The sequence below is a fragment of the Bos taurus genome, chromosome 11 (assembly GCF_002263795.3).
Source record: "Bos taurus isolate L1 Dominette 01449 registration number 42190680 breed Hereford chromosome 11, ARS-UCD2.0, whole genome shotgun sequence".
Lineage (NCBI taxonomy): Eukaryota > Metazoa > Chordata > Mammalia > Artiodactyla > Bovidae > Bos > Bos taurus.
In genome coordinates this window covers 99557150-99579800 of record NC_037338.1, presented here as the reverse complement: position 1 = coordinate 99579800, position 22651 = coordinate 99557150, and the positions used below count along the sequence as shown (strand labels likewise).

Sequence of the window (22651 nt, the reverse complement as noted above, 5' to 3'; positions counted from 1 at the left end):
GTTTTGCCAAGAGAACACACTAGTCATAGCAAACTCTCTTCCAACAACACTAGAGATGACTGTACACATGGACATCACCAGATGGTCAACACCGAAATCAGACTGATTATATTCTTTGCAGCCAAAGATGGAGAAGCTCTAAACAGTCAGCAAAAAGAAGACCTGGAGCTGAATGTGACTCAGATCATGAACTCCTTATTGCAAAATTCAGACTTAAATTGAAGAAAGCAGGGAACACCACTAGACCATTTAAGTATGACCTAAATCAAATCCCTTATGATTACACAGTGGAGGTAGTGGATAGATTCAACAGATTAATCTGGAAGACAGAGTGCCTGAGGAACTATGGACAAAGGTTGGTAACACTGTACAGGAGGTGGTGACCAAATGCATCCCAAAGAAAAAGAAATGCAAGAAGGCAAAGTGGTTGAATGAGGAGAGAAATTTTAGTGCAGAAAGCTGGCTGGGACCCCAGTTCCCTGGTGTTTTAGGCTCAGCCACCTCTCTGGCCTGGGGCTTCCCTGCAGACTCAGATGGTAAAGAATCCGCCTGCCAAAACAGGATACAAGTTCAACCCCTGGGTCAGGAAGATTCCCCTGGAGTAGGAAATGGCAACCCACTCCAGTATTCTTGCCTGGGAAATCCCATGGACAGAGGAGCCTAGCACGCTACAGTCTACTGGGCTGCAAAAGAGTCGGACATGACTTAGCAACTAAACAACAACCTCCTTGGCCTAGGTTTCCATGTGGTAACCTCCTCTCCATGTGATATGCTGATTTATAGGTTGGGGTGGGGCTGTGAGCTCTTGCCCCTTCTTGCTTTTGGAGCCAGAACTGTCTAGAAGCTAGGGAAAGAAGTGACAGGGGAGCTGGCTGTCTCTCCCTCCTCAGGGGCAGTACACAGGGTACTTTAGTGGGAAGGTCTCTGGGAGCCAGGGTGAAGATAGCCATGGAGAGTTCTGCTCCTTACAAATAGCTGAGAAGAGAAACAAAAGGCAAAGGAGAAAGGGAAAGATATACTCAACTGCATGCAGAGTTTCAGAGAATAGAAAGTTGAAGTTGAAAGTTAAGTCGCTCAGTCGTGTCGACTCTTTGTGACCCCATGGACTGTAGCCCACCAGGCTCCTCCGTCCATGGGATTCTCCAGGCAAGAACTGGAGTGAGTTGCCATTTCCTTCTCCAGGGGATCTTCCTGACCCAGGGATCGAACCCAGGTCTCCCACATTAGAGGCAGATGCTTTAACCTCTGAGCCACCAGGGAAGCGAATAGAAAGAAGAGATTAGAAAGCCTTAAGTAACAATGCAAAGAAATAGAGGAAAACAATAGAATGGAAAAGACTACATATCTCTTCAAAAAAAAACTGGGTACCAAGGAAGCATCTCATGCAAAGATGGGCACAACAAAGGACAGAAACAGTAAGGACCTAACAGAAGCAGAAGAGATTAAGAAGTGGCAAGAATACACAGAAGAACTGTACAAAAAAGATCTTCATGACGCAGATAATCACGATGGTGTGGTCACTCACCTAGAGCCAGACATTCGGAGTGTGAAGTTAAGTTGGCCTTAGGAAGCATTACTACAAACAAAGCTAGTGGAGGTGACAAAATTCCAGCTGAGCTATTTCAAATCCTAAAAGATAATGCTGTGAAAGTACTGCACTCAGTATGCCAGAAAAATTGGAAAACTCAGCAGTGGCCACAGGACTGGAAAAGGTCAGTTTTCACTCCAATCCCAAAGAAAGGGAATGCAAAAGAAAGTTCAAACTACTATACAACTGCGCTCATTTCACATTCTAGCAAGGTAATGCTTAAAATCTTTCAAGCTAAGTTTCAACAGTACGTAAAACAAGAACTTCCAGACGTACAAGCTGGATTTAGAAAAGGCAGAGAAACCAGAAACCAAATTGCCAATATCCACTGGATCACAGAAAAAGCAAAGGAATTCCAGAAAAACATCTACTTCTACTTCATTGACTACACTAAAGCCTTTGAGTGGATCACAACAAACTGTGGAAAATTCTTAAGGAGATGGGAATACCAGACCACCTTACCTGTCTCTTGAGAAACCTGTATGCAGGTCAAGAAGCAACAGTTACAACCAAACATGGAACAACAGACTGGTTCAAAACTGGGAAAGGAGTACATAAAAAGAAATTCTGGGCTGGAAGAATCACAAGCTGGAATCAAGATTGCTGGGAGAAATATCAACAACCTCAGATATACAGATGACACCACTCTAATGGCAGAAAGTGAAGAACTAAAGAGCTTCAACCCAGGTGATGCAGGTTTAATCAAAAAAGGGGGGAAATCAAAAAAGAGGGGAGTGAAAATCAAACCATCAATCCTAAAGGAAATCAATCCTGAAATCAATCCTCTTTTACCCTCATCAAGAAGCTCTTTAGTTCTTCGCTTTCTGCTATTAGAGTGGTGTCATCTGCATAAAAAAAGAGGGGAGTGAAAAACTTGGCTTAAAACTCAACATTCAAAAAACTAAGATCATGGCATCCAGTCTCATTATCTCATAGCAAATAGATGGAGAAAAAGTGGAAATAGTGACAGATTTTATTTTCCTGGGTTCCAAAATCACTGTAGATAGTGACTGCAGCCATGAAATTAAGACACTTGCTCCTTGGAAGCAAAGCTATGACAAACCTAGACAGCATATTAAAAAGCAGAGACATCACTTTGCCGACAAAGGGTCTGTACAGTCAAAGCTATGGTTTTTCCAGTAGTCACTTACACATGTGAGCACTGGACCACAAAGAAGGCTGAGCACCAAAGAACTGATGCTTTCGAATTGTGGTGCTAGCGAAGACTCTTCAGAGTCCCCTGGACTACAAGGAAATCAAACCATCAATCCTAAAGGAAATCAATCCTGAATATTCATTGGAAGGACTGATGCTGAAACTGAAGCTCCAATACTTTGGTCACCTAATGGGAAGAGCTGATTCACTGGAAAAGACCCTGATGCTGGAAAAGATTGAGGACAGGAGAAGGGGGTGACAGAGGATGAGATGGCTGGGTGGTATCACCAATTCAACGGACACGAATCTGAGCAAACTCCAGGAGACAGTGAAGGACAGGGAAGCCTGGTGTGCTACAGTCCATGGTGACACAAAGAGGCAGACAGGACTTAGCAACTGTACTTCAACAACATACTATATACGATATAATCTTACTGTTGTTAAAAAAAACTATTTACATACTAACATTAACAATACATATACCTATTAGCTCATTCCTTAGAAAAATCTAAAGAGTTAAACATGTAAGTTAATAATTGTCATCTCTAGGAGATAAGATTTATAAAGGACTTCCACTTTCTAAGCTATATATTACTATTAAAAACTAGCATTATAATACTTTTGTAACGATAAACTATTTTAAATGGATTTTCTATATTTTCAGAAGCTAGGGAAAGAAAAACAGAGTAATGTGCGTATCCCATTTAGCTGGAATTTATGTTTTGCTGCATGAATCTTTCTGTTTGATTATGGAACACTGTCTTCTGAAATCTGAAAACCTGTGAATTTTAAATACACCTATTTTGTAGGTTGGGAGCTGTGGGCCTGAATCTACTATTGGTGGTGTGTCAGATTAGTAAGACCCTTCCTTTAAAAATGAAAACTCTCAAAACTTCCCTGGTGATCCAGTGGTTAAGAATCTGCCTTCCAACCCAGGTGATGCAGGTTTGATCCCTGGTGAGGAACTAAGATCTCACGTCCCAGGGCTATTAAGCCCGTAAGCCACAACTTCTAAGCCTGCATGCACAGCTAAGACCCAACGCAGCCAAATAAAAATGTAAATAAATAAAAATGAAAACTCTCAAAAATTAAAGTTTTAATAAACAAATGAAAATGAAAACTTTCCAAGAAGAGTAGTAGACTATCAGTCACTCACAATGTAATGTCAATCTGTCCCAATGCCATCCTCCTAAAACCTAGCTTACACCAGTTACATGAACAAAGGGAACAAAGATCTAAGTAGGTTCTTGAACATGTGACATCTGCGGGACTAGAGCCTTCCTGGAGTGGCCTTGAGGAAAGGAAATGTCCCAGGAGGCCTGGAGACCTAACGAGAATGGGGGATGAGAGCAAGGCAAAGCTCTGCCTAATTCAAATTCAACTCAGGGCCAAAAAAAAAGAGACCAGAAACTTTCCTTCAGCCCACCTGTTTTGCAAGTCCTGTTCCCAGAACCTCAAATTGATGACCCTACTATTAGCAAATTGCTATTTCAAGTAAGATACTAAATTAAAAGCTTTTTAGGTCAGGCCAGTGACCTAACCACATTGTTTTTATGGGAAAATGTATTCCACATTTCAAATTATCTATTTGCAAATGATCCTTGGGAACAGAGCCCTTTTCTAAATTTGAGAGAACTGTTCTTCTCTGCAAGGGAAGAACCCTCCTGACATTATTTCACAGGGTCCTGTTCTCAGAGGAAAAGCTACCTGGAAGCCTTGCATCAAATCACTGATGAAACATATATACACAATCACCAGAACGTGTAATTCCAAATTAAAAAAAAAAAAAAAAACAAGCCTTCAGACTTGAAACTATGATCAATGAGGTCAGATCCAATTTCTCTAGCCTCAGATTATTCCTTCTCTGACAAAGGTGACATAGCAGAAGCTGGATCCCCAACTTATCTCAGTATAAGATAGAAATATCCAGGGTTTTAGAGATGTTCCTAAAAACCCTAAAGAGTATATTACCATTTGGGAACCTGTCTATATGTTCAACTCAAACCACCTTTACTGACTGCCACCACGTCCCACGATTTGCCTGCATCATCTAGGGAACACATACTACCAACCCTGCCAAGAACAGACAAGGAAACAGGCTCACAGAGGCCGAAGCTTGCCAGGTAGAGCCAAGTCTATGTAACTCCAAAATCCAAGGTTTTTATCACTACACTGAGTTAAGTAGTTCTTCTACTACTTGTTCCTAAACATCCTGAGTTTCAAACTTCAAAGAAGGACCACCTCCTGGGAACCTGAATCTTCTCAGACATAGAGAATTCCCTGAGGCCACCTCTGTCTCAGTGCCTAGGTTCTCACCCCACGCATCTTCAGGGACACACTATTATCTCACTAATAATTATCTCACTGATAATTCTGATTGCCTTATATACTTTGATGTCATTACCAGAACTCCTAAGGGCATATGCACAGAAGTTCTGTACCAAGTAAAATAAATGTCTGGTTTCAGTTGCCTTGACAGACCATACCCAACTCTTTGTCCAAATCTTTTGCAACCCCATGGACTGTAGCCTGCCAGGCTCCTCTGTCCATGGGATTTTCCAGGCAAGAGTACTGGAGTGGGCTGCCACTTCCTTCTCCAGGAGAACTTCCTGACCCAGGGATCAAACCCAAGTCTCCCGCACTGCAGGCAGACTCTTTTACCATCTGAGCCACCAGGGAAGCCCTGGCAATGTTCTTTAATTTGTGTGTGTGTGTGTGTGTGTGTGGAGGGTGAGGGGTGGGGGGTGCGAGGGTATACCTCTTTGATCTTCAAAATTTCTCCCTCCTGAAACCTTCCCAGAGATTATAAAAGGCAAGCCAGGGCAGAAGGAATACAGAATGGTTTCAAAACACTAGCTGTTTTGAAATAGCTGTTTGGTCAACCTATTTACACCTCTGACCGAATTGTAAAAGTCATCTATCTTCAGATCTCCTTAGCTCAAGGGAGGGGCAGGGGGAGTGGTCAGCAAACACCCTCTATTCCCCTAGGTAACCGGTCTCTCTTAAGAGGATCCTTGCCCAATCACCTCCATGCCAGTTATTCAAGATTAACTAAAAAGAAACCACAGCCTGTAAATAAAAGTTATAGAAGATGATGCCAGAAAAGTGACTCGTCTCCTTGCACAATCAGCCTTTTTAAATTAGTGGTTTAGACGACCGAGGGGCAGTTTGTCTCGATAACTTCTCAGCCACTGAAACTCGAGTCCCTTTTTCCGAGGGGAAGAGAAGGGAGGTGATAACGGGAGGTCAGGGAGCGGAGGGAGGCTGGCAAAGGGGGTCGAGGCAAGCCCCACGGAGCACGAGCCCCCACCCCCAAGGCAGGGTCATCCGTGGGGTGGGGGTGGGGGTGCTTCCCCACTAGTTCAAGAGCTGACTTGAGCCCGAACAGCCCAGACGTGGAAAAGGCCTCCCCTTCTGGCCGCGGAGCTCTGCCCACCCGAACCCTAGGACCGCTCAGGCGCCCCGAGTCCCGGTGTCACGCCCCACTCACCCCTTTTTCAGCCCCGGGATCCTGCCCTCCCTCCCGACCCCCCAGCTTCTCACTCGGGGGCCCGCTCAACTGTTGCTCCTTCTCGGGGGCCCAAGAGCGTTTGCCCCTCGAGGTCCTCCAGCTCCCTAACCCCGCTTCCCCCCGCTGAGGCGCCCCCCACACACCACACCCCTTCCCCGCCCCCACGCCTAGCACCGCCCCCGAGCCCCGACTCCACACCGGCCCCACCGCCCTACCTGACGGCGTCTGCCGCTCGCCCTCAGCCATCTTCCTCTCGCCGGGAGCCGGCCGGGATGCCTGCCGTACCCTCTCCCTTTTCACCCCTGCACCACCCCGCCTTGCCCCGGCCTCACCACGCGCTCAGGGATGGCTGAAGAGAAACGAGCCCCGGCAGGCTATAACCGAAAACCGAGAATTAAAGTCACCCCAGTGAAGACGTCCGCCATGTTGGTGCGGGGCACTCTGGGAGCATGCCCAGCAACGGCCGGCGCGGGACGGCCGCAACCAGCGGGGGGCGGCAGCCATGTTGGTGCGGGGCGCCGGCGAGCATGCGCACCAACGGACGGCTCGCCGCCCGACCGGCCAACCGCCTGCCAGGAGGGCGCTGGGAGCGCGGCAGCCATGCTTTTGCGGGGCGGTCCCCACCTGTCATCTTCGAATCGGGCTCTGACCCGACCCCGAGAACTATTAGACGACCTGCCTCTGTCAACATGGTTGTGTTTTCCTACCACTCTGAGGGCAGCGCCACCAAAAGGACTGAGGGGGTGCACACCACTGCCTCCTACAGTTTGTGGACGCCTTAATGGAGGTGGGAGAGGGCGAACCGGACGACGGTCTCCGCCTTGCTCCTCTTCCCGGGTTCCACCGCCTCGTAGGGTTCCCCAACTGCTCATTACGCCCCGGTCCCACTCCGGCCCCGCCCCGCGCTCGCGGTTTAGCCTCCGGGGCAGCAGCCGGCCCGAGGCCCCGCCCCACGAGTCCGCCTCTCCCGGGCCGCCCGCCCGCCCGGCCCGGTGGGTGGGCGCGGGGCCGCCTCTACCGGCTACCGGCCGTGACTCGGCGACCTTGGCCCGGAGGCTCTAGCAGGGACCCACCGGCGGCGTCGGCGGCGGCGCGGACTTTGCCCAGCGCGTGGGACGGAGCGGACTGAGTCCGCGGGCGGGCCACAGAGATGTTGGCATTCGCTGCCAGGACCGTGGTGAGTGTGGCCGGGTAGCCGGCCTAGCGGGCCCTGTAGCGGGGCGGGCGGACGGGCGGGCGGGCGGCGGACGGGGCCAGCAGCGTAGCTACGCCCGAGTGGGAAAACCGGCCGTCGAGGCGCTGGGGCCCGGCGGCCGCTGTCCAACCCAGCTAGGAGCTGCTGGGGTGGGGTCAGCAGATGGACTAACCCCGTTTGGCAGAGGGGGAGACTGAGGCTCAAGGTCAAGAGGCTTTTTGTGGCACTAAATTCTAGCGACCCGGAAAAGACAGTGAGGACCCTGGCTTCGGGCAGCACCTCCACCCTTAGACCCAGAGCCAAGGAGCGGAGAGACCAAGAATGTCTCCCCATGGTTATTCTCTGACTCACACACCTGGCCACGGCTCAGCCTGAGCCATTTCTTCCCCGGCCACTTCTCCAACCCCATCCAGTTGGTCACCCTCCCTGGGTTGATCAAATGGTCCCTGGGGAACTGTGTGTGGCCAGAGCCACTCCAGTGAAGGCATCAAGCTGGGCTGCTCAGAAAGTCCTCCGAATTGCGGAAGACAGCAGGCGGAAGCCCCACGCCACCCACTTCTACTAGCCCCTCCCCGCAACTTGATTAGCATCTACAAACCCCCACCCCCCCGCCCCCACCACCCCCAGTCTTCCCCAGGGCAGCTTGGAGCAGGGGGCACTGCTCTCTACTCTAGATCCCTCTCCTCTCTACTCCTAGCGTACCTCTGTATCTCCCTGTGTTTATGCCAAGGATATTTAGACACTGCGAGGGCTGAGGTACCAATCTACTCTCGCAGAGGTTTTTCCAGATATTCCAGGGCCCCAGAGTTCCACCTCCTCCTTGCTGGCTTGAACCAGCAAGGTGTTCCTATCCCACAGATGGCCTCTGCTGCTGCTGCTGCTAAGTCGCTTCAGTCTGTGCGACCCCATAGACGGCAGCCCGTCAGGCTTCTCTGTCCCTGGGATTCTCCAGGCAAGAACACTGGAGTGGGTTGCCATTTCCTTCTCCAATGCATGAAAGTGAAAAGTGAAAGTGAAGTCGCTCAGTCGTGCCCTACTCTTAGCGACCCCATGCGATCACTGCCAGGAAAACTGAGGCAAAAAGAGACTTGGCCCACCTTCCCTGGTCAGGTGACTCAAATCTAGCCCAATCCCCAAGCCAGCATTCTTTGGTTTATTTTTAATGCCCAAAGGTCTCTACTAGTAACCCCCAGCTAAATGAACTAGACTCAAGAGAACTAGACTTTAGGGGAAGGGTGGCCCAGAAGGGATCAGATGTCCTGGAGAGAAATACCCACTGGCTGCCCCTTTCGGGGGTCTGCTCCTCAGTGGCTCCATCCCCAGTTTTCAGGACCATATTCAAGGTTACAGTATAACCTTGGTGGTCAAGCAGTTTCTGTCCTTCAGCCAAGTATTCCTTCATCACACAGACCGATGCACATTCCAGCAGGTGGAGTTTTAATACCTCTTGGCCTGACTCCCTGGCACTGGACCCATCCAGGGAAGAAAGGGAAAAGTTTTCCAGGTTTCCTTCTCCTCCAGTGCACAGCGTTATCCCTCTCATCTGCTCCCCATTCCTCCACTTCTGGAACCTGGGGAGGATGGAGCAGCTGCTCCCGCAGCAACCACAAGCCCAGATGCCACCACAGCCACTGCAGCCACTACCTCGTCTGCCTCCCCCTGAATCTTGGCTCTTGTCTTCTCTTTCCAGCCCAGGCAAGTGGCTGCCTCTTGCTAGGTTCTGCTCACTCACTTGGTAGCACAGTTAGGCTTAGAGATCCAGCCCAAGAGGCAGACAGACAGGGCTCAGAACCTCAGTCCTGCCATGGAGAACGGGCAGCAGAAAGAGAAGGTATGAAATGGAGCCTCTGCCGCTTGCCTGCCCACTGCTGCCAGCAGCCTTGGACCTTCTTGTCTCTCTCTCTCTCTGTGCCACCAGAGCCTCTAGACTCTCCCTCTCTGCCAACTGTCACCTTCCTGCCAGGCTACTCAGCTCTCTCTTGGCACAGTACTGTCCCCATGCCACCCCTCTCCCCAACCCATAGACAGGAAAAAGCCCAAAGGTACTGTCATCGTCTAGCTCTATCTGATTTTCTCTTCTTCCCTCCTATTTCTCAACCTGGTACGGGTGGGAGAAAAGGAGGTGGGGACCTCCGGGAGGGAGCCATCACCTCACCAACTGGCTAGCTCATCGTCCCAGGGTGAGAAAGGCGGGGCCCTATGCATCCAGCAGGTGAGAGGCCCCTCTGATCTCTGCCGCCCCTGGCAGGTGCCATCCATCCTGACTTGGTTCCTGTGAGCCCTGCCAAGATCAGTGGCCCCTCCCCATCCCTACCTGCATCTCCAGGCCCCTAAGAGGTGGAGACACCTACAGCTGAGGGCTGGGAAACCAGGGCAGGCCCCACCCAAGAGGCTGTCTCTGACACCAGGAATGGGCACATAAGTGCCCAGGACTTCAGCTTTAGGAGTGCCAGGGTCTCCCAGAGCTGGTGAGAGAATGAGCAGGATGTTCTGCTGCCTGCAGGTGAAGCCCCTGGGCCTCCTCAAGCCCTCCTCTTTGATGAAGGTTTCTAGTCGCTTTAAGGCACACCAGGACTCGCTCCCCCGGCTGCCCGTGCCCCCGCTCCAGCAGACCCTGGACCATTATCTCAAGGCACTGCAGCCCATCGTGAGCGAGGAGGAATGGGCCCAAACCAAGCAGCTGGTGGAAGAGTTCCAGACAGCAGGCGGCGTTGGGGAGCGCCTGCAGAAGGGGCTGGAGCGCAGGGCCAGGAAGATGGAGAACTGGGTGAGTGAGGAGGCAGGGGGCACACCAGTCTCTCTGGCTCATGTAGAGGGTGAGGGGAACAGGGCCACTCTCGGGAGGCCTGGGTTGTTGAGAGCGCCCCTCCTGTGGCCTGTTGCTGGCTGCATACCCCCAATTTTCCAACACAGGCTGTGCTGGTGCATCCATTTGCACCACGGAGTTTCCTGAGCACTTACTCTGTGCCCAGCACCAATCAGGGTGCTGGGTGAGCAAGAAGGACATTGTCAACAGCCTGGTGGAATTAACATTCAAGTAGAGCAGGGAGAGGACACACATGAGGGGACCAGGTCATATCAGGCAATACAGTTCTCTCAAGTGGAAAGGAAAAAGCAGGTGTGAGGGTGGAGAATAGCTTCTCCGCTCCAGAGGGGCAGGGAGGACAGGGCAGAGGCGGTGCTGGGTTTGAGTCAGACAGAGCGGGCAGCACAGGCACAGGTGGAGACAGCTGGCGGGCTCAGGGACAGAGGCTGGAGTGGGGTGCAGGGGCAGGGGGTGTCCAGGAAGCCCGTGGACTGGGGCTCAGTGGGAGGGGCTACGGGGTGATCGTATTGACAGTGACTGTCTGTCCTGGTTCTGTGTCTCAGTCTTTCACAAAGATGTGTTCATTGTGTCCGGATGTGTCTGCGCTGGTGCCCCGGGCACTTTTCTGTGTTCATTTTGTACCCAGCATGAACTTAGAACTAATGTGCTGGTGGGAGGGAAGCGCAGGTGGAAATAGGAGCCTGTGGGCAGGCTGGCAGGGAGAGGACAGGAAGTCATTCGGTCCAGGATATGTTTTGGCGTCAGTGGCACTTGCTGATGGGGCCGGGGGATGGACAGTCCAGGCCTAAAGCAACTGTATGTGGGGAGGGAAGGAGGGTCGTTGAGAGAGGGATGAATGGAGAACCAGAGATGGGTGTGGCCCTGTAAATGACAGGCGCTGTGAGGGAGCAGGTGGAAGGGCAGGGGCTGCACAGAGAAGAGGTGGGAGATGTCAGCCAGCCACCAGCACAGACGAACCTTACCAGGTCAGGATCTTACTGCATCTGGGATCTGGCAGTTTTCCAACTTTGTTTATCCAGAACTGTTACTTCAGACTTCATGTTCTGGCTAAAAGAGTGGGAGCACCCCCCACCTCCACTCATGGGTCCTTGAGGGTTCTGCCCCTGCTCAGCAGATTTTCACTGAGGGAATGCCCCCATCTGCAGGGGCTCCCCTGGATTCCAGAGCTCTGGTCAGAGGCTCTGAGATCTCCAGGGCTGTGGGGGCACCTGGCTGAAGGGCAGCCCAACCTGGCTGTCCCCGAGGGGAGGGAGATCCTGTCTGCCCCTTCCCATCTACGGATGAGGAAACTGAGGCCCAGGGAGATGAATCAAAGAACCACACATCAGCGCTCAAGGAGGCTCCAAGCTAGACAGGAGGGCCTGGCTGATCGGGGACCATGTCTCCAGGTCACAGATCAGCAGACAGCAGTTGCTTATGGGTCTGCTGTGTGACCGGGGCACATTGCCCTTGTTCACCCCTTGCCAGGGGCCCATGGCCAACAGTTTCCCAAGGGGAGTCCATGTGGTAAGAGGCACGTCCTACTGCATTTAAGATGGATGAGGAAGCACAGTGGGGGCTGAGTCTCCAGGGATTGAGAGACCTGCCCCAGAGGCTTGTCCTGGGGGGAATGTGTAGTGGGGGCAGTATTGCTGCCAGCACATAAGGTTCAAGGGTGATGGTCACCTGCAGGTCCCAAGACAGGAGCCTTTAGCTGCATATCCATGGAAATACTCCACCCTGGGCAGAGAGTGGCCAGCCTAGTAGAGAGTCACCTACATCTTGTAGCGATCAGTCTTTACAGACGCTCTGAGATGTCCGGGGCTGTGTCCCAGATTGCCCTGACCTTGAGATCCAGGTGGCTGTCCATTCCCTAGCCTGACAGCAGCAAAGCTGAGGGCACAGAGGGTCAGGGTTTCCGAGGGCTCCTGCTTCCCTAGAGTGTGCCCACCTGAGACGGGCAGAAACTTACTCATCAGACTTTGTTTTCATATAACTTTCTCTCTTGTTTCCTTTCTATCAGACGTACATTTTTATTTTCTAAAAGTATGAAAATCATTGACCTGAAATATGTGAGAGAAGGGAAAAATGACTGCTATTTCTCCCTCTGTTCTTCCCCCAACCCCAGGTCTCCTGCCAGTCTTTTTTTTCCTTGTCAGTGTTGCCCGATTCCCCTTGCTAATGCTGACTGGCTCCATTAGAGGGACGAGGATGGATTGCTGCTGGGTTTACAGGACTGGGGGGTTCTGGATCTGAGCATTCAGTTTGAGAATCTGTGCTCACCAGAGAGGGCAGAGGGCACCCAGCCAGCTCTGTTGGCCTTGGCAGCGAAGGGGCAGCCAGGTCTCCATCCATCCCTCCTCACGGGCTCTGGTCCTTCCCCAGCTGTCCGACTGGTGGCTCAAAACAGCCTACCTCCAGTACCGCCAGCCCCTGGTCATCTACTCCAGCCCTGGTGTGATGCTGCCAAAGCAGGACTTTGTGGATCGGCAGGGCCAGCTCCGGTGAGTCGCCAAGGTGGGGGCGGAGCTCTGGACCTTCCCAGGGCCCTGATGTCCACTTCCCCCAGGAGAACAGAGGGGCCCCAGCCCTGTTCATTATCTTTCATCCCCACAAATAGTTTTAGGAAGTAGGCAGCAGCATCCCTGTTTTATAGGTAGGGAAACTGAGGCTGGGAGCAGTGAAGGGACCTGCCCAAGATCACCTTTCAGGATTGACTGACCTGGACATGAAGCAGAATCTTCCTGACTCTTGTTAATCACCAAACTGCAGACTAGGACTCCTCCCTTCCCCTAAACCTGAGGCTACCACTCACCCCAGTTCTGGCACTTCACCCCCTCCTTCCTACTTTCCTCAGCTGGCCACAAGGGTGACCTTTGTACACAGTCCCGTTTTCCACATTCGGCCTTGTCATTTTGCCTTGGGCTCTATTCCGGTTCTACCAGGGATAAAAATACCAGTGACAAGATCTCCTGCCCAAGGACTAGTCAGTCTCTCAGGGCCATACCTGCTTCTCTTAAAGGGACCAGGGCACCCCAGGAAGGACCAGGGGTTCAAGCCCAGAAACTCTAGCCAGCGGTCCCCATGTTGGGGGCCAGGAGCACCCCCATGCGTCAGACATGGTTGATGTGGCCCAGACGGTTTGAAGGAGCAGGTTGACTGAGATGGCCTGGGGGACACACAGACCCAGAAACAGGAAGAGATCTAAGAGAGGGGACACCTCAAGCCACTGTCCCCCCAATCACCCTTCGCCCTCCCCCACAGTCCTAGGTCCCTCCCTAAATGATGCTTCAGAACAAGGTGAAGGCCTTCCAGGCTCCAGGCTGCGAATCAGGTCCTCTGACCCTCTGAGGATGGAGTCAGAGGACAAGACTCGTAATCGAGCCATAGTCATGCTACTTAGTAGCACCAAAGTCCTGCCAGTTGCTCGGCCAACACATCACCCTAATCCCTTTCCCCAGAGATTATGCAGAGTGAGACAGAAGTACAGGTTCTACACTTGAACTCCTTCAGGCTCTCTAGGCAGTGAGAGGAATGAAGCACCCTCCTTCTGGCTGTCCACACAGCCTTTGGATCTTTACTTTGTCCCTCCAGGTTCGCTGCCAAATTAATCGAGGGCGTGTTGGATTTCAAGGCCATGATTGACAAGTGAGTGGCCCTATCCCCACCCTGTCACCTCCCACCTGGACTGCCTAATTACTACAGCCACTCCAGCAGCCCAGCCCCACCTCCTGCCTGACTTCTGAGCAGGCCCAGAGCTCAGTGGCTTTCACTTCCTGCTGACCTAGCCTCTTTGCTGATTGGGGAGGCAGAGCATGGTGATCGGGACACCTGGGTCCTCAGCTCCAGCTGCCGTGACCTCCTCCAGGGGGCCTTCTCCCAAGAGATCCCTGGAATTGACATCCCAGCTGAAGAGGGGACCCCAGGGGATGACTCACTGCTTCATCTTCCTTGTGGCAAAGTGAAGCCCAGAAAGAGAAGGGAATTTCCAGGGTGACTCACAAGCAGGGTGGCCCACAGGCCTCCTGATCCAGTCGTCCTCCAACAACCACCCCCCTTTCCCCTCTTCCCACACTAAGTGGGGGGTGGGCACCAAGGGGCCCAGCACTGCTTGTCTGAGCCCCACTGCCCAACCCAGCCTGCAGCCAGACCCAGCAGCTCCCTATGGATCCCACCTACCTTCCTGTCCCTCTGCCCCTGCAGCGAGACCCTGCCCGTGGAGTACCTGGGGGGCAAGCCACTGTGCATGAACCAGTACTATCAGATCCTGTCGTCCTGCCGTGTGCCAGGCCCCAAGCAGGATTTGGTCACCAAGTTCAGCAGGACCAAGAAGCCGCCTATGCACATCACCGTGGTGCACAACTACCAAGTGGGTGATCCCCCTGCAGCTGTTCAGCCCCCACACGGTTGCAGAAAGGAGAGGGGCAGGGCTCAGAGTCAGCTTCCCCAACACACTTGCCCACATGTCCTTGGAACAGGCAGGCCCTGGGCCTCTTCTCTCCACTGGGTATCCAGAGAGGCCCCGACCCGGGGGGAGGCCCGGAAGAGCTAGGGCCTGGTCAGCCCAGGGAGAGCAGCGCAGGGATCTCCTCCCCTTCCTTGCCCTCAGCCTGACACCGTCCCCTCCCAGCTGGGCTGGGAGGTGACCGCTGCCTGTCTGAGGCCCCCACAAAACCCCTGCTCTCCACCTGCCTGTGCCCGGACAGTTTTTTGAGTTGGATGTGTACCACAGCGATGGGACACCCCTGACCTCAGATCAGATCTTCATGCAGCTGGAGAAGGTCTGGAACTCGTCACTGCAAACCAACAAGGAGCCCGTGGGCATCCTCACCTCCAACCACCGTAACTCCTGGGCCAAGGCCTACAGCACCCTCATCAAAGGTACCCACACCAGGCCCCAGCAGCCCCGTCACACTGAATCCCCTCGACTAAGAGCGGGTGTTCTTGGCCCCATTGCACATAAGGGGAAACCTCAGTTGGGTTCAGTTAGTTTCTTCTTTCTGTTCAGTAGCAAGTTGCAGTGAGAATGTGTTCTCTGACTGAGGAGCCCACCTTCACATCCCCTCCGAATCCCATGTTGGGCAAGGGCATCGTCCCCAGAATCCAGTCCCATGTTGGATCCCCAGCTGTCTTAACGGCTCTCTCTGTGACCTGGGCTTCTGTTTCCTGTTTTCTGAAGGGGGTCAGCAGTTCCTCATGGGGTGATCTGGGGCTACAGGGCCCTGTTAAAGGAAACTCTGGAGACCTCCCCAGGCCTAACCCTCACCCCCCCCCCACCCCACACACACACATCCCCACAGACAAGGTGAACCGGGAGTCAGTGCACTCCATCCAGAGGAGCATTTTCACTGTGTGCCTGGACGCACCCATGCCTCGGGTCTCAGAAGACACGTACCGCAGCCAAGTGGCGGGCCAGATGCTGCACGGGGGCGGCAGCAAGCTCAACAGCGGCAACCGCTGGTTCGACAAGACACTGCAGGTGAGGAACTGGCAGGACCAGAACTCCCACCAACCCATACCCAGGCTCAGCCCACTGCCACCTCAGGACTTCCTGTCCCTCCCCTGGACTCCGGCGTCCCTGGCTTCCCAGCTTGTAAAGCCAGGGGAAACCAGCAGGTGGACGCGGCTGTAATTAGCAGCAGTCAACCTGTCTTTCCCAAGCCTGGCCCGGTAACCCCTGTCACCTCCAACACATCCATCCGTGATCAGGGAGAGCCTGGAATGTGGGGCCAGGCTGAGCGGCACAGTCTTGGTCATGACTTTCCCTGTTGTGAAATGGGGTAGTGGTAGGACTCCTGGAAACGGTAGGTGCAAGGACCCAGAAAGGTCTCTGAGCACAGGATGTGCTTAGCGTGACCTGGGACAGGTGTCCCGAAGTCCCCGGTGAGTGTTAGCTGATATGAATAAGAGTAATAAATCAGCCAGAGTGCTTGAGATGGTTCAGAGCACCCCCCACCCGAGGGAATCCTGCAGGAGAATGACTGCCGGGGCCTGGAGCTGTCAAGGACCCCATCTTCCCTGCAGTTCATCGTGGCCGAAGATGGCGCCTGTGGGCTCATCTACGAGCATGCGGCAGCCGAGGGACCCCCCATCGTCTCCCTCTTGGACCACGTCATCGAGTTCACGTGAGTGTGGGTCTCCCACTCTCCAGCCAGTTCTCCAGCTCCTGATGACAGGTGACACAGAGGTGACAGACGAGCTCTCAGAGGAGGAATGGCCTTCTCCCTTGTGCTGGGAATCTGTGCTACTTCAGAGGAAGCCAGAAGGGGGCGTGGGTTTCAGAGTCCATCAGAGCTGGGTTTGCATTCTGGCTCTGCCATTTCTCAGCTCGATGACCGTGGACAAGTCCTTTCTCCTCCAAGAGTCTCCCTGGACTGGCCCCCTCCTCCCCATTGTAATCCCGGGGATAGACCCAGGCTCTGGAGGCTCCTGATAGGAGCCTGAGACCCTCACATCCTGTGCAGGAAGAGGCCAGAACTCGTGCGGTCTCCCATGGTTCCCCTGCCCATGCCCAAGAAGCTGCGGTTCAACATCACGCCTGAGATCAAGAGTGACATTGAGAAGGCCAAGCAGAACCTCAGCATGTGAGTGCTGGGAGAGGCTTCTCCAGCCGGAACAAGAGCCAGCTCCGTCTGATGCCCGCTGGTTCGGAGACTGCCCTCGGCCCCTCTGTGGGGTTGGCAGAGGCTGCTGGGTACTGTTCCTCACCTCCCACCTCCACCCCACCCCCAGCATGATCCAGGACCTGGACATCACGGTAATGGTGTTCCACCACTTTGGAAAGGACTTCCCCAAATCGGAGAAGCTGAGCCCAGATGCCTTCATCCAGATGGCACTGCAGCTGGCCTACTACAGGTACACCCCTCCCCCCGGGAAGGAGGAGGAAGCCTGGGGGCAAGTGGAGGGACCTGCCAGGGGTGAGCTCAGCGCCTTTCCCACCCAGGATCTACGGGCAGGCTTGTGCCACCTACGAAAGCGCCTCTCTGCGCATGTTCCACCTGGGCCGGACTGACACCATCCGCTCAGCCTCCATGGACTCACTGACCTTCGTCAAGGCCATGGATGATCCCAATGTGACGGTGAGAGGTCGGGGGCAAGGGTGGGAGAGCTGGGTTCGAGCCTTTCTCTGTTCCTTCTCCTTCTGTCAATGTACGTTGAGCACCTACTATGTTCCAGTCCTGTGGTGGACCCTGGGCATCTCATGGAAGATGGAGCTATAAATTTATTGGTGCGGAGCTTTCTGGCTGCCAAAGAGAAAAGGAAACTCCAGTGGATCCTTGAGCAACTTGGGGGTTCGGAGCACCACACAGTTGAAACTCCCCGTGTCCCTTTATAGTCGCTCTCTGTGTCTGTGGTTGTGCGTCTGCAGGTCCAGCCCTCCATGGGCTGTGTTACACTGTTGTGTTTTTTAACAAAAGTCCACATATGGGGTCGCACGGAGTCGGACTCGACTGAAGCGACTTAGCAGCAGCAGCACCGAGTTTAAACCGAGTTGTTCAAGGGTCAGCCACCAGCAGTGAGCACTTGCCCTGTGTCAGGCCTTGGCTGGGGACTGGCCAGTCTGTGCTCTCAGGGAGAACAGAACCTGGAGTGGGCAGTGGGCCCCTGAGGGGGGAGCAGGGACAGGAAGCGTCAGCGCCCTCTCCCCCTCACCTAGGAACATGAGAAGGTGGAGCTGCTGCGGAAGGCCGTGCAGGCCCACCGAGCCTACACCGACCGGGTGAGCCAGCATCCCCCATCCCTGCTCCCTTGGCCCTGGGCGTGACCCCCCGGCCTGTCCATCCCTGCAACAAATAACTGCTCCCCTTAGCGTCAGGCACCCCTGCCCAAAGCACTGGGGCACTTGGAGCAAAGCTGAACATCCCCATTCTACAGTGGGAGAAACCAAGGCGAGGCCCAGCAACTGCCCTGGGCCCAGGTTGGCCTCTGGATGTTGTGTCAGGCGCTCTCCCTGCTGCGCCGGAGCCTGGGATGCTGAGGGTGTGCACAGTCTAGCAGACCGCAGGGTGCCTGCCTGCTGACAGCTGCGGCTGCAGTCCAGGGGTGGAAGTCCAGTTCCCAGCCTGACCCTGAGTGCCTGCACACACCAGGTTTTGCCCATGTTATGCTCAGGCAGCTACTTCGATCAGTGCCACCCCACAGAGGGAGTTCAGTGATTGTCCCTATCTCACAGATGAAGACACTGAGGCTCCAAGATGTCAGTGACCTGCCGAGGTCCCATAGCCAGGATGGGGCCGGGCCACCCAGCTGGAGGCCTGTGCTCTTAGTCCAGCCTCCCTGGAGGCAGGGGAGTCCCTAGGCCTCAGTTTCCCCATCTGTGAAGTGAGGGCTTTCCTGCCCGGCTGCTCTGCTCTCGCAGGTCTGAGGGCCAGTGAGTGGAAGAGCCATTGCCACCAGAGGCTCCTAGGGAGGGTGGCAACTTGTGGGCCTACAGACCCTGCTCCTGACAGCTCCCCTCCCTCAGGCCATCCGTGGGGAGGCCTTTGACCGGCACCTGCTGGGCCTGAAGCTGCAGGCCATCGAAGACCTAGTGAGTATGCCCGACATCTTCATGGACACCTCCTACGCCATTGCCATGCACTTCAACCTCTCCACCAGCCAGGTGAGCCGCTGCCTTAACTGCCCTGGGGTGGGATAAAACAGAAGCCAGAGAGGCTGCACTGAGGTCCGAAACACAGTCTCTTGGAGGTGATGTAACTCACATGGGCCATTCTTGAAGTAGCTGAATTCTGGGATCGGGGTCTTGGCTTCACCTCTGGCAGGCTGAAAATGAGTCGAGACCCCTCCTCTTCCTTGGCTTCATTCACTCACTGATCAGATGCTAAAGAACATCTGATCCAGGCCAGCCTGTGCTGGGCACTGGGATACTGCCCCCAGGGACTCACAGTCTAGGCAGGACAGTGACAGCCCCACAGGAATGTCAGGGAAATCTGTAGAGAGGTGATACCAGAACTGCACCCCCAAGGACTCGAGGGGAGTCAGCTATCCGCTGAAGACAAGGAGAGGGCATCTCAGGCAGAGCACGGTGGGAGCCCACGTGGAAGGCAGGCTGGTGCCACCATGGGGCTGGGATGAGAGCCTTGGTCCTGTGCCATCCTCAGGTCCCCGCCAAGACAGACTGTGTCATGTTCTTTGGGCCCGTGGTGCCAGACGGCTATGGCGTCTGCTATAACCCCATGGAGACACACATCAACTTCTCCGTGTCAGCCTACAACAGCTGTGCCGAGACCAACGCGGTCCACCTGGCGCACTATCTAGAGAAGGCACTCCTGGACATGCGGGCTCTGCTCCAGAGCCACCCCCGGGCCAAGCTCTGAGCCCGCTGCTTGGCCTGCCGGTGCCACAGCCACACCACCTTGGGCTGCGCCACCCACTGGGCTCCACTCCTTTGCTCCCTCTTCCCCTGGGCCCCACAGATCTCAGTCAGGGACGGCCACCCTCAGCAGGGTCTGCAGACCCAAGCCGAGTGCCTTTCGTGGGTCTTCTCCAGCACCCAGGCTGAGTCCAGAAACTGAACAGGAGGTTGGCCCAGGCATCCAGTGTCTCACTCACAGTGGCCTCCTCCTGGGAAAGGAACTAGCTGAGCTCAGCCCCCATAAGGGTGGGGACTGGAGAGGCCCGTCCTCACTAGCTCAGCTCTGCCCAGTTTCTGTTGCCTGCATGGCCAGGCTGAGGTCTGTAGCCCGATCCCTTGACTCCCAAGGACCTAGAGATGGAATTACCTGGAGCTGCGGTCTCCAGGCCTCCCCACAGCTGAGGGGTCAGGGGGCGAGGTGAGCTGGTGGCGGGGAAGCCCATTCTGCATCGTGGCGCCATCTGCCTGCTCTTCTGAGGATGTGGCTCAGTGGGCCTCAGCTCGCTTGCTTTCACACAGCTTGATTCCTGAACCCATGTCCTGGTTGTATAGCAACTTATGAGACAGTTAATAAAGGGGAAATGTGTTGGTAAAGAGTTGTTTCAGCTGAGGAGGCAGGCAGGGCAGGGCAGGTGCCTGGCCCTGCCCTCCCCTGGCTTTCCCTGCCTCTGGAAGCTGGTGTCCAGGCAACCAGTGGGCCCAGGGGCATGCCCCCAGAGGAACCGAGCTCTCAGGTGTGGGTCAGGAAGCCCAGGGCTGGCTCAGACCTCAGGGCTCTGGGCCAGCACAGCAGCAGACCCAGACCTGCATGCTTCAGATACAGCCCTCCTACCTGTGACTTGGGCTTCAGGTAGGGACAGCTCTGCAGGGGCCTGTGGGCCGGGGCTTGGGGTCTGTGGTCTGGGCCCAAGGCTTCATCTGCTGCCCAGCACCGAGCCCATCAGGAGTGGTGGCTGAGCGGCTGTCTGATCCCAGCCCTTGCCACTGCCTGGGGCCACCCAGTCAGAGCCTTGTATGTGTCCCCAACCCCAGTCACCCGGCACAGTCCCCGTGTCCTGCCACAGTCAGTTGGGCAGCTTATGGAGAGTGGAGGGACTCTGGCCCTAGGGAAGACCCTGGCCCAAAGGAAGATGCTAAGGGTGGGAGGGGACTACGCAGCCCGGGGGTGAGGTGCTTCATGGCCTGGCTAACCTGCGACGTTCACTGAGGGAGGTTGTCTCCGTGTTTCAGAGGATGGAGCAGACTCAGGGAGCACATGCCACATGCCCAAAGCCCCAGAGAGCAAGGAGTGGAGCCCCGACCCCATGGGGAGTGGGTGTCGCCGGGGCCTGGCCACTCCCAGCCTGGCCAGCAGGGTGGGATCTCAGTGGGGAAGGGATTTGTGGGTCCCCTTCAGGGACCTTGAGCAGGACCTGAAGAGAATCCCATCATGACAGCACAGAGGCCTTGCTCTGCAGCTGGGGAGCGGCTGGCCCCCGGTGTCCCCAGGCTGGATCTCAGGAAGCAGGGCCCACAGCAGGAGCTGAGTGCTTGCTGTGTGAGCCTCACTAGGGGGGTAGCTGCCCCAGCCCAGCTGGGGGCAGTCAGGGAGGGGAGGTAGTGATGCAGGCCAAGGACACGGCAGGGACACACGTCCACGACTCCAGAAACTCAGGTTTTAAGAACTGCTTGGGGCTGACTACAAGGCAGGATTTTCCCCCAAAATGTTGTCCTTCAGAAGTGAGGTCATCCCTTTGCATTTGGGTTGTTACAGGTTTCATAACGTGGAGCCTCACTCAGTTCTGTAGAGCAGCAAAGTACTGCTTGAGGAAGACACATTTACCTAAACAGCCCTAATCAGTACTCTGGTGGAACTTCCAGGGGAGGGGGGAGTCAAAGAACCATGAAGATGTAGTCATTATCCCTGGGGGTGTGACCTATGACACAGGTCTCTGGACACACGAGGAGAGCTAAGTGTTGGGGAGATCACATACTCCTACAGGATCAACTTTTGAAATCCAGCCAGCTGAATGCTGTGCCAGTGTTTGGAGTAAAATTTCCAAGTACAGCACCATGCATGAAATACAGAAAGTCCTGCCGTATCCCAAATCGCTTGTCTGGTGGACCCAGGAGAATTAGGTCAGCAGACTGAGGCTGCCCAGAAACAGCCAGACCCTGCCCTGATGCCACTGATGCAGATGATGAACTTTTTTTTTTTTCCAAAATGAATGAAAAAGAACTGTCATAAGTTTATATATTTTGTGTAATACATCATTTGAAATTTGAGAATGTAATATATATATAATTAATAAAATCATAAAGAATACTTGGCTTTTGCCTAGATCCTCTGGAAGTTTGTCTCTCTGGGTTGGCATGAACTTGATTTGGGCTCTCTCCATTGGGGAAGTGCAGTGGCTGGAATCAAGGACAGCCCTGGAGTGGAGATGAGGGAGCCTGCCAGGAGGCTTTGCTGTCTCCAGTGCTCTTGCCTGGAGAATCCCAGGGACGGGGGAGCCTGGTGGGCTGCTCTCTGTGGGGTCGCACAGAGTTGGACACAACTGAAGCAATTTAGCAGCAGCAGCAGGGGCTCATGGGCCAGGACCCACACTGGCCTGGGAGGTGGAGAAAATGGCTATTTCAAAGATGCTCACAAGGACTTCCCAGGTGGTCCAGTGGCTAGGCCTCCCTGCTCCCAGTGCAGGGGGCCCAGGTTCAATACCTGGTTGAGGAACTGGATCCCACATGTTAACAACCAAGATTCCACATGCCACAGCGAAGATCCCCAGTGTGTCAGCTAATACCCAATGCAGCCAAATATTTAAAAAGAAACAAAAAATAAACTTAACAGACTTAATAAAAAGAATCCAAATTTTTTCTTTAAATGCTTATGAAGTGGAGTGAGCGAGGCCCGGTGACCAGCTGAATGGGAAAATGTGGAGTTAGGTGAAGTATGCAGTGGGGTGCTGGGCAGTTCTGAGAGCCCAAGCAGTACAGTGTGCGGACAAGTGCCAGCTGGGGTGAAAGCAATGTTTACCTGGGACTTGGGGGGAACCCAGGGCTCA

The 22651-nt window shown here is 54.3% G+C and overlaps 2 protein-coding genes across 5 annotated transcripts in view; one reads left to right on the top strand and one right to left on the bottom strand.

Annotated features, from left to right (window-relative positions):
- The window catches only part of PTPA (protein phosphatase 2 phosphatase activator), a 32950-nt gene extending 24993 nt beyond the window's left edge, over positions 1 to 7957 (bottom strand). Inside the window, exon 1 of one of the 2 annotated variants that reach the window (XM_024998570.1) lies at positions 7805 to 7957. In XM_024998570.1, the coding sequence (XP_024854338.1) occupies positions 7805 to 7937 (133 nt within the window). In that variant the 5' untranslated portion in view covers positions 7938 to 7957. Of the gene's footprint in view, positions 1 to 6469; positions 6668 to 7804 lie in introns of those variants that run through there. The other variant, NM_001046173.1, reaches the window with a different exon arrangement.
- On the top strand, positions 7295 to 21915 carry CRAT (carnitine O-acetyltransferase). Of its 3 annotated transcripts, XM_024998524.2 has the most exons (15): positions 7295 to 7431; positions 9140 to 9280; positions 9953 to 10216; positions 12641 to 12759; positions 13850 to 13903; positions 14459 to 14624; positions 14962 to 15136; positions 15556 to 15734; positions 16280 to 16380; positions 16720 to 16839; positions 16988 to 17110; positions 17199 to 17334; positions 17913 to 17975; positions 18720 to 18857; positions 19357 to 21915. In XM_024998524.2, the coding sequence occupies exons 2-15, from the start codon at positions 9254 to 9256 to the stop codon at positions 19570 to 19572; spliced, it is 1881 nt and encodes a 626-aa protein (XP_024854292.1). In that variant the 5' UTR covers positions 7295 to 7431; positions 9140 to 9253; the 3' UTR covers positions 19573 to 21915.
- Positions 21916 to 22651: the final 736 nt, after the last annotated feature.

What these genes read in the sequence shown, in the direction of transcription:
- CRAT (XM_024998524.2), top strand. Translation starts at nt 9,254, where the DNA reads ATGGAGAACGGGCAGCAGAAAGAGAAG. An exon ending in GACCACGTCATCGAGTTCAC is followed by an intron (nt 16,381 to 16,719) that starts GTGAGTGTGGGT and finishes CATCCTGTGCAG; the next exon opens with GAAGAGGCCAGAACTCGTGC. An exon ending in TGGATGATCCCAATGTGACG is followed by an intron (nt 17,335 to 17,912) that starts GTGAGAGGTCGG and finishes CCCCTCACCTAG; the next exon opens with GAACATGAGAAGGTGGAGCT.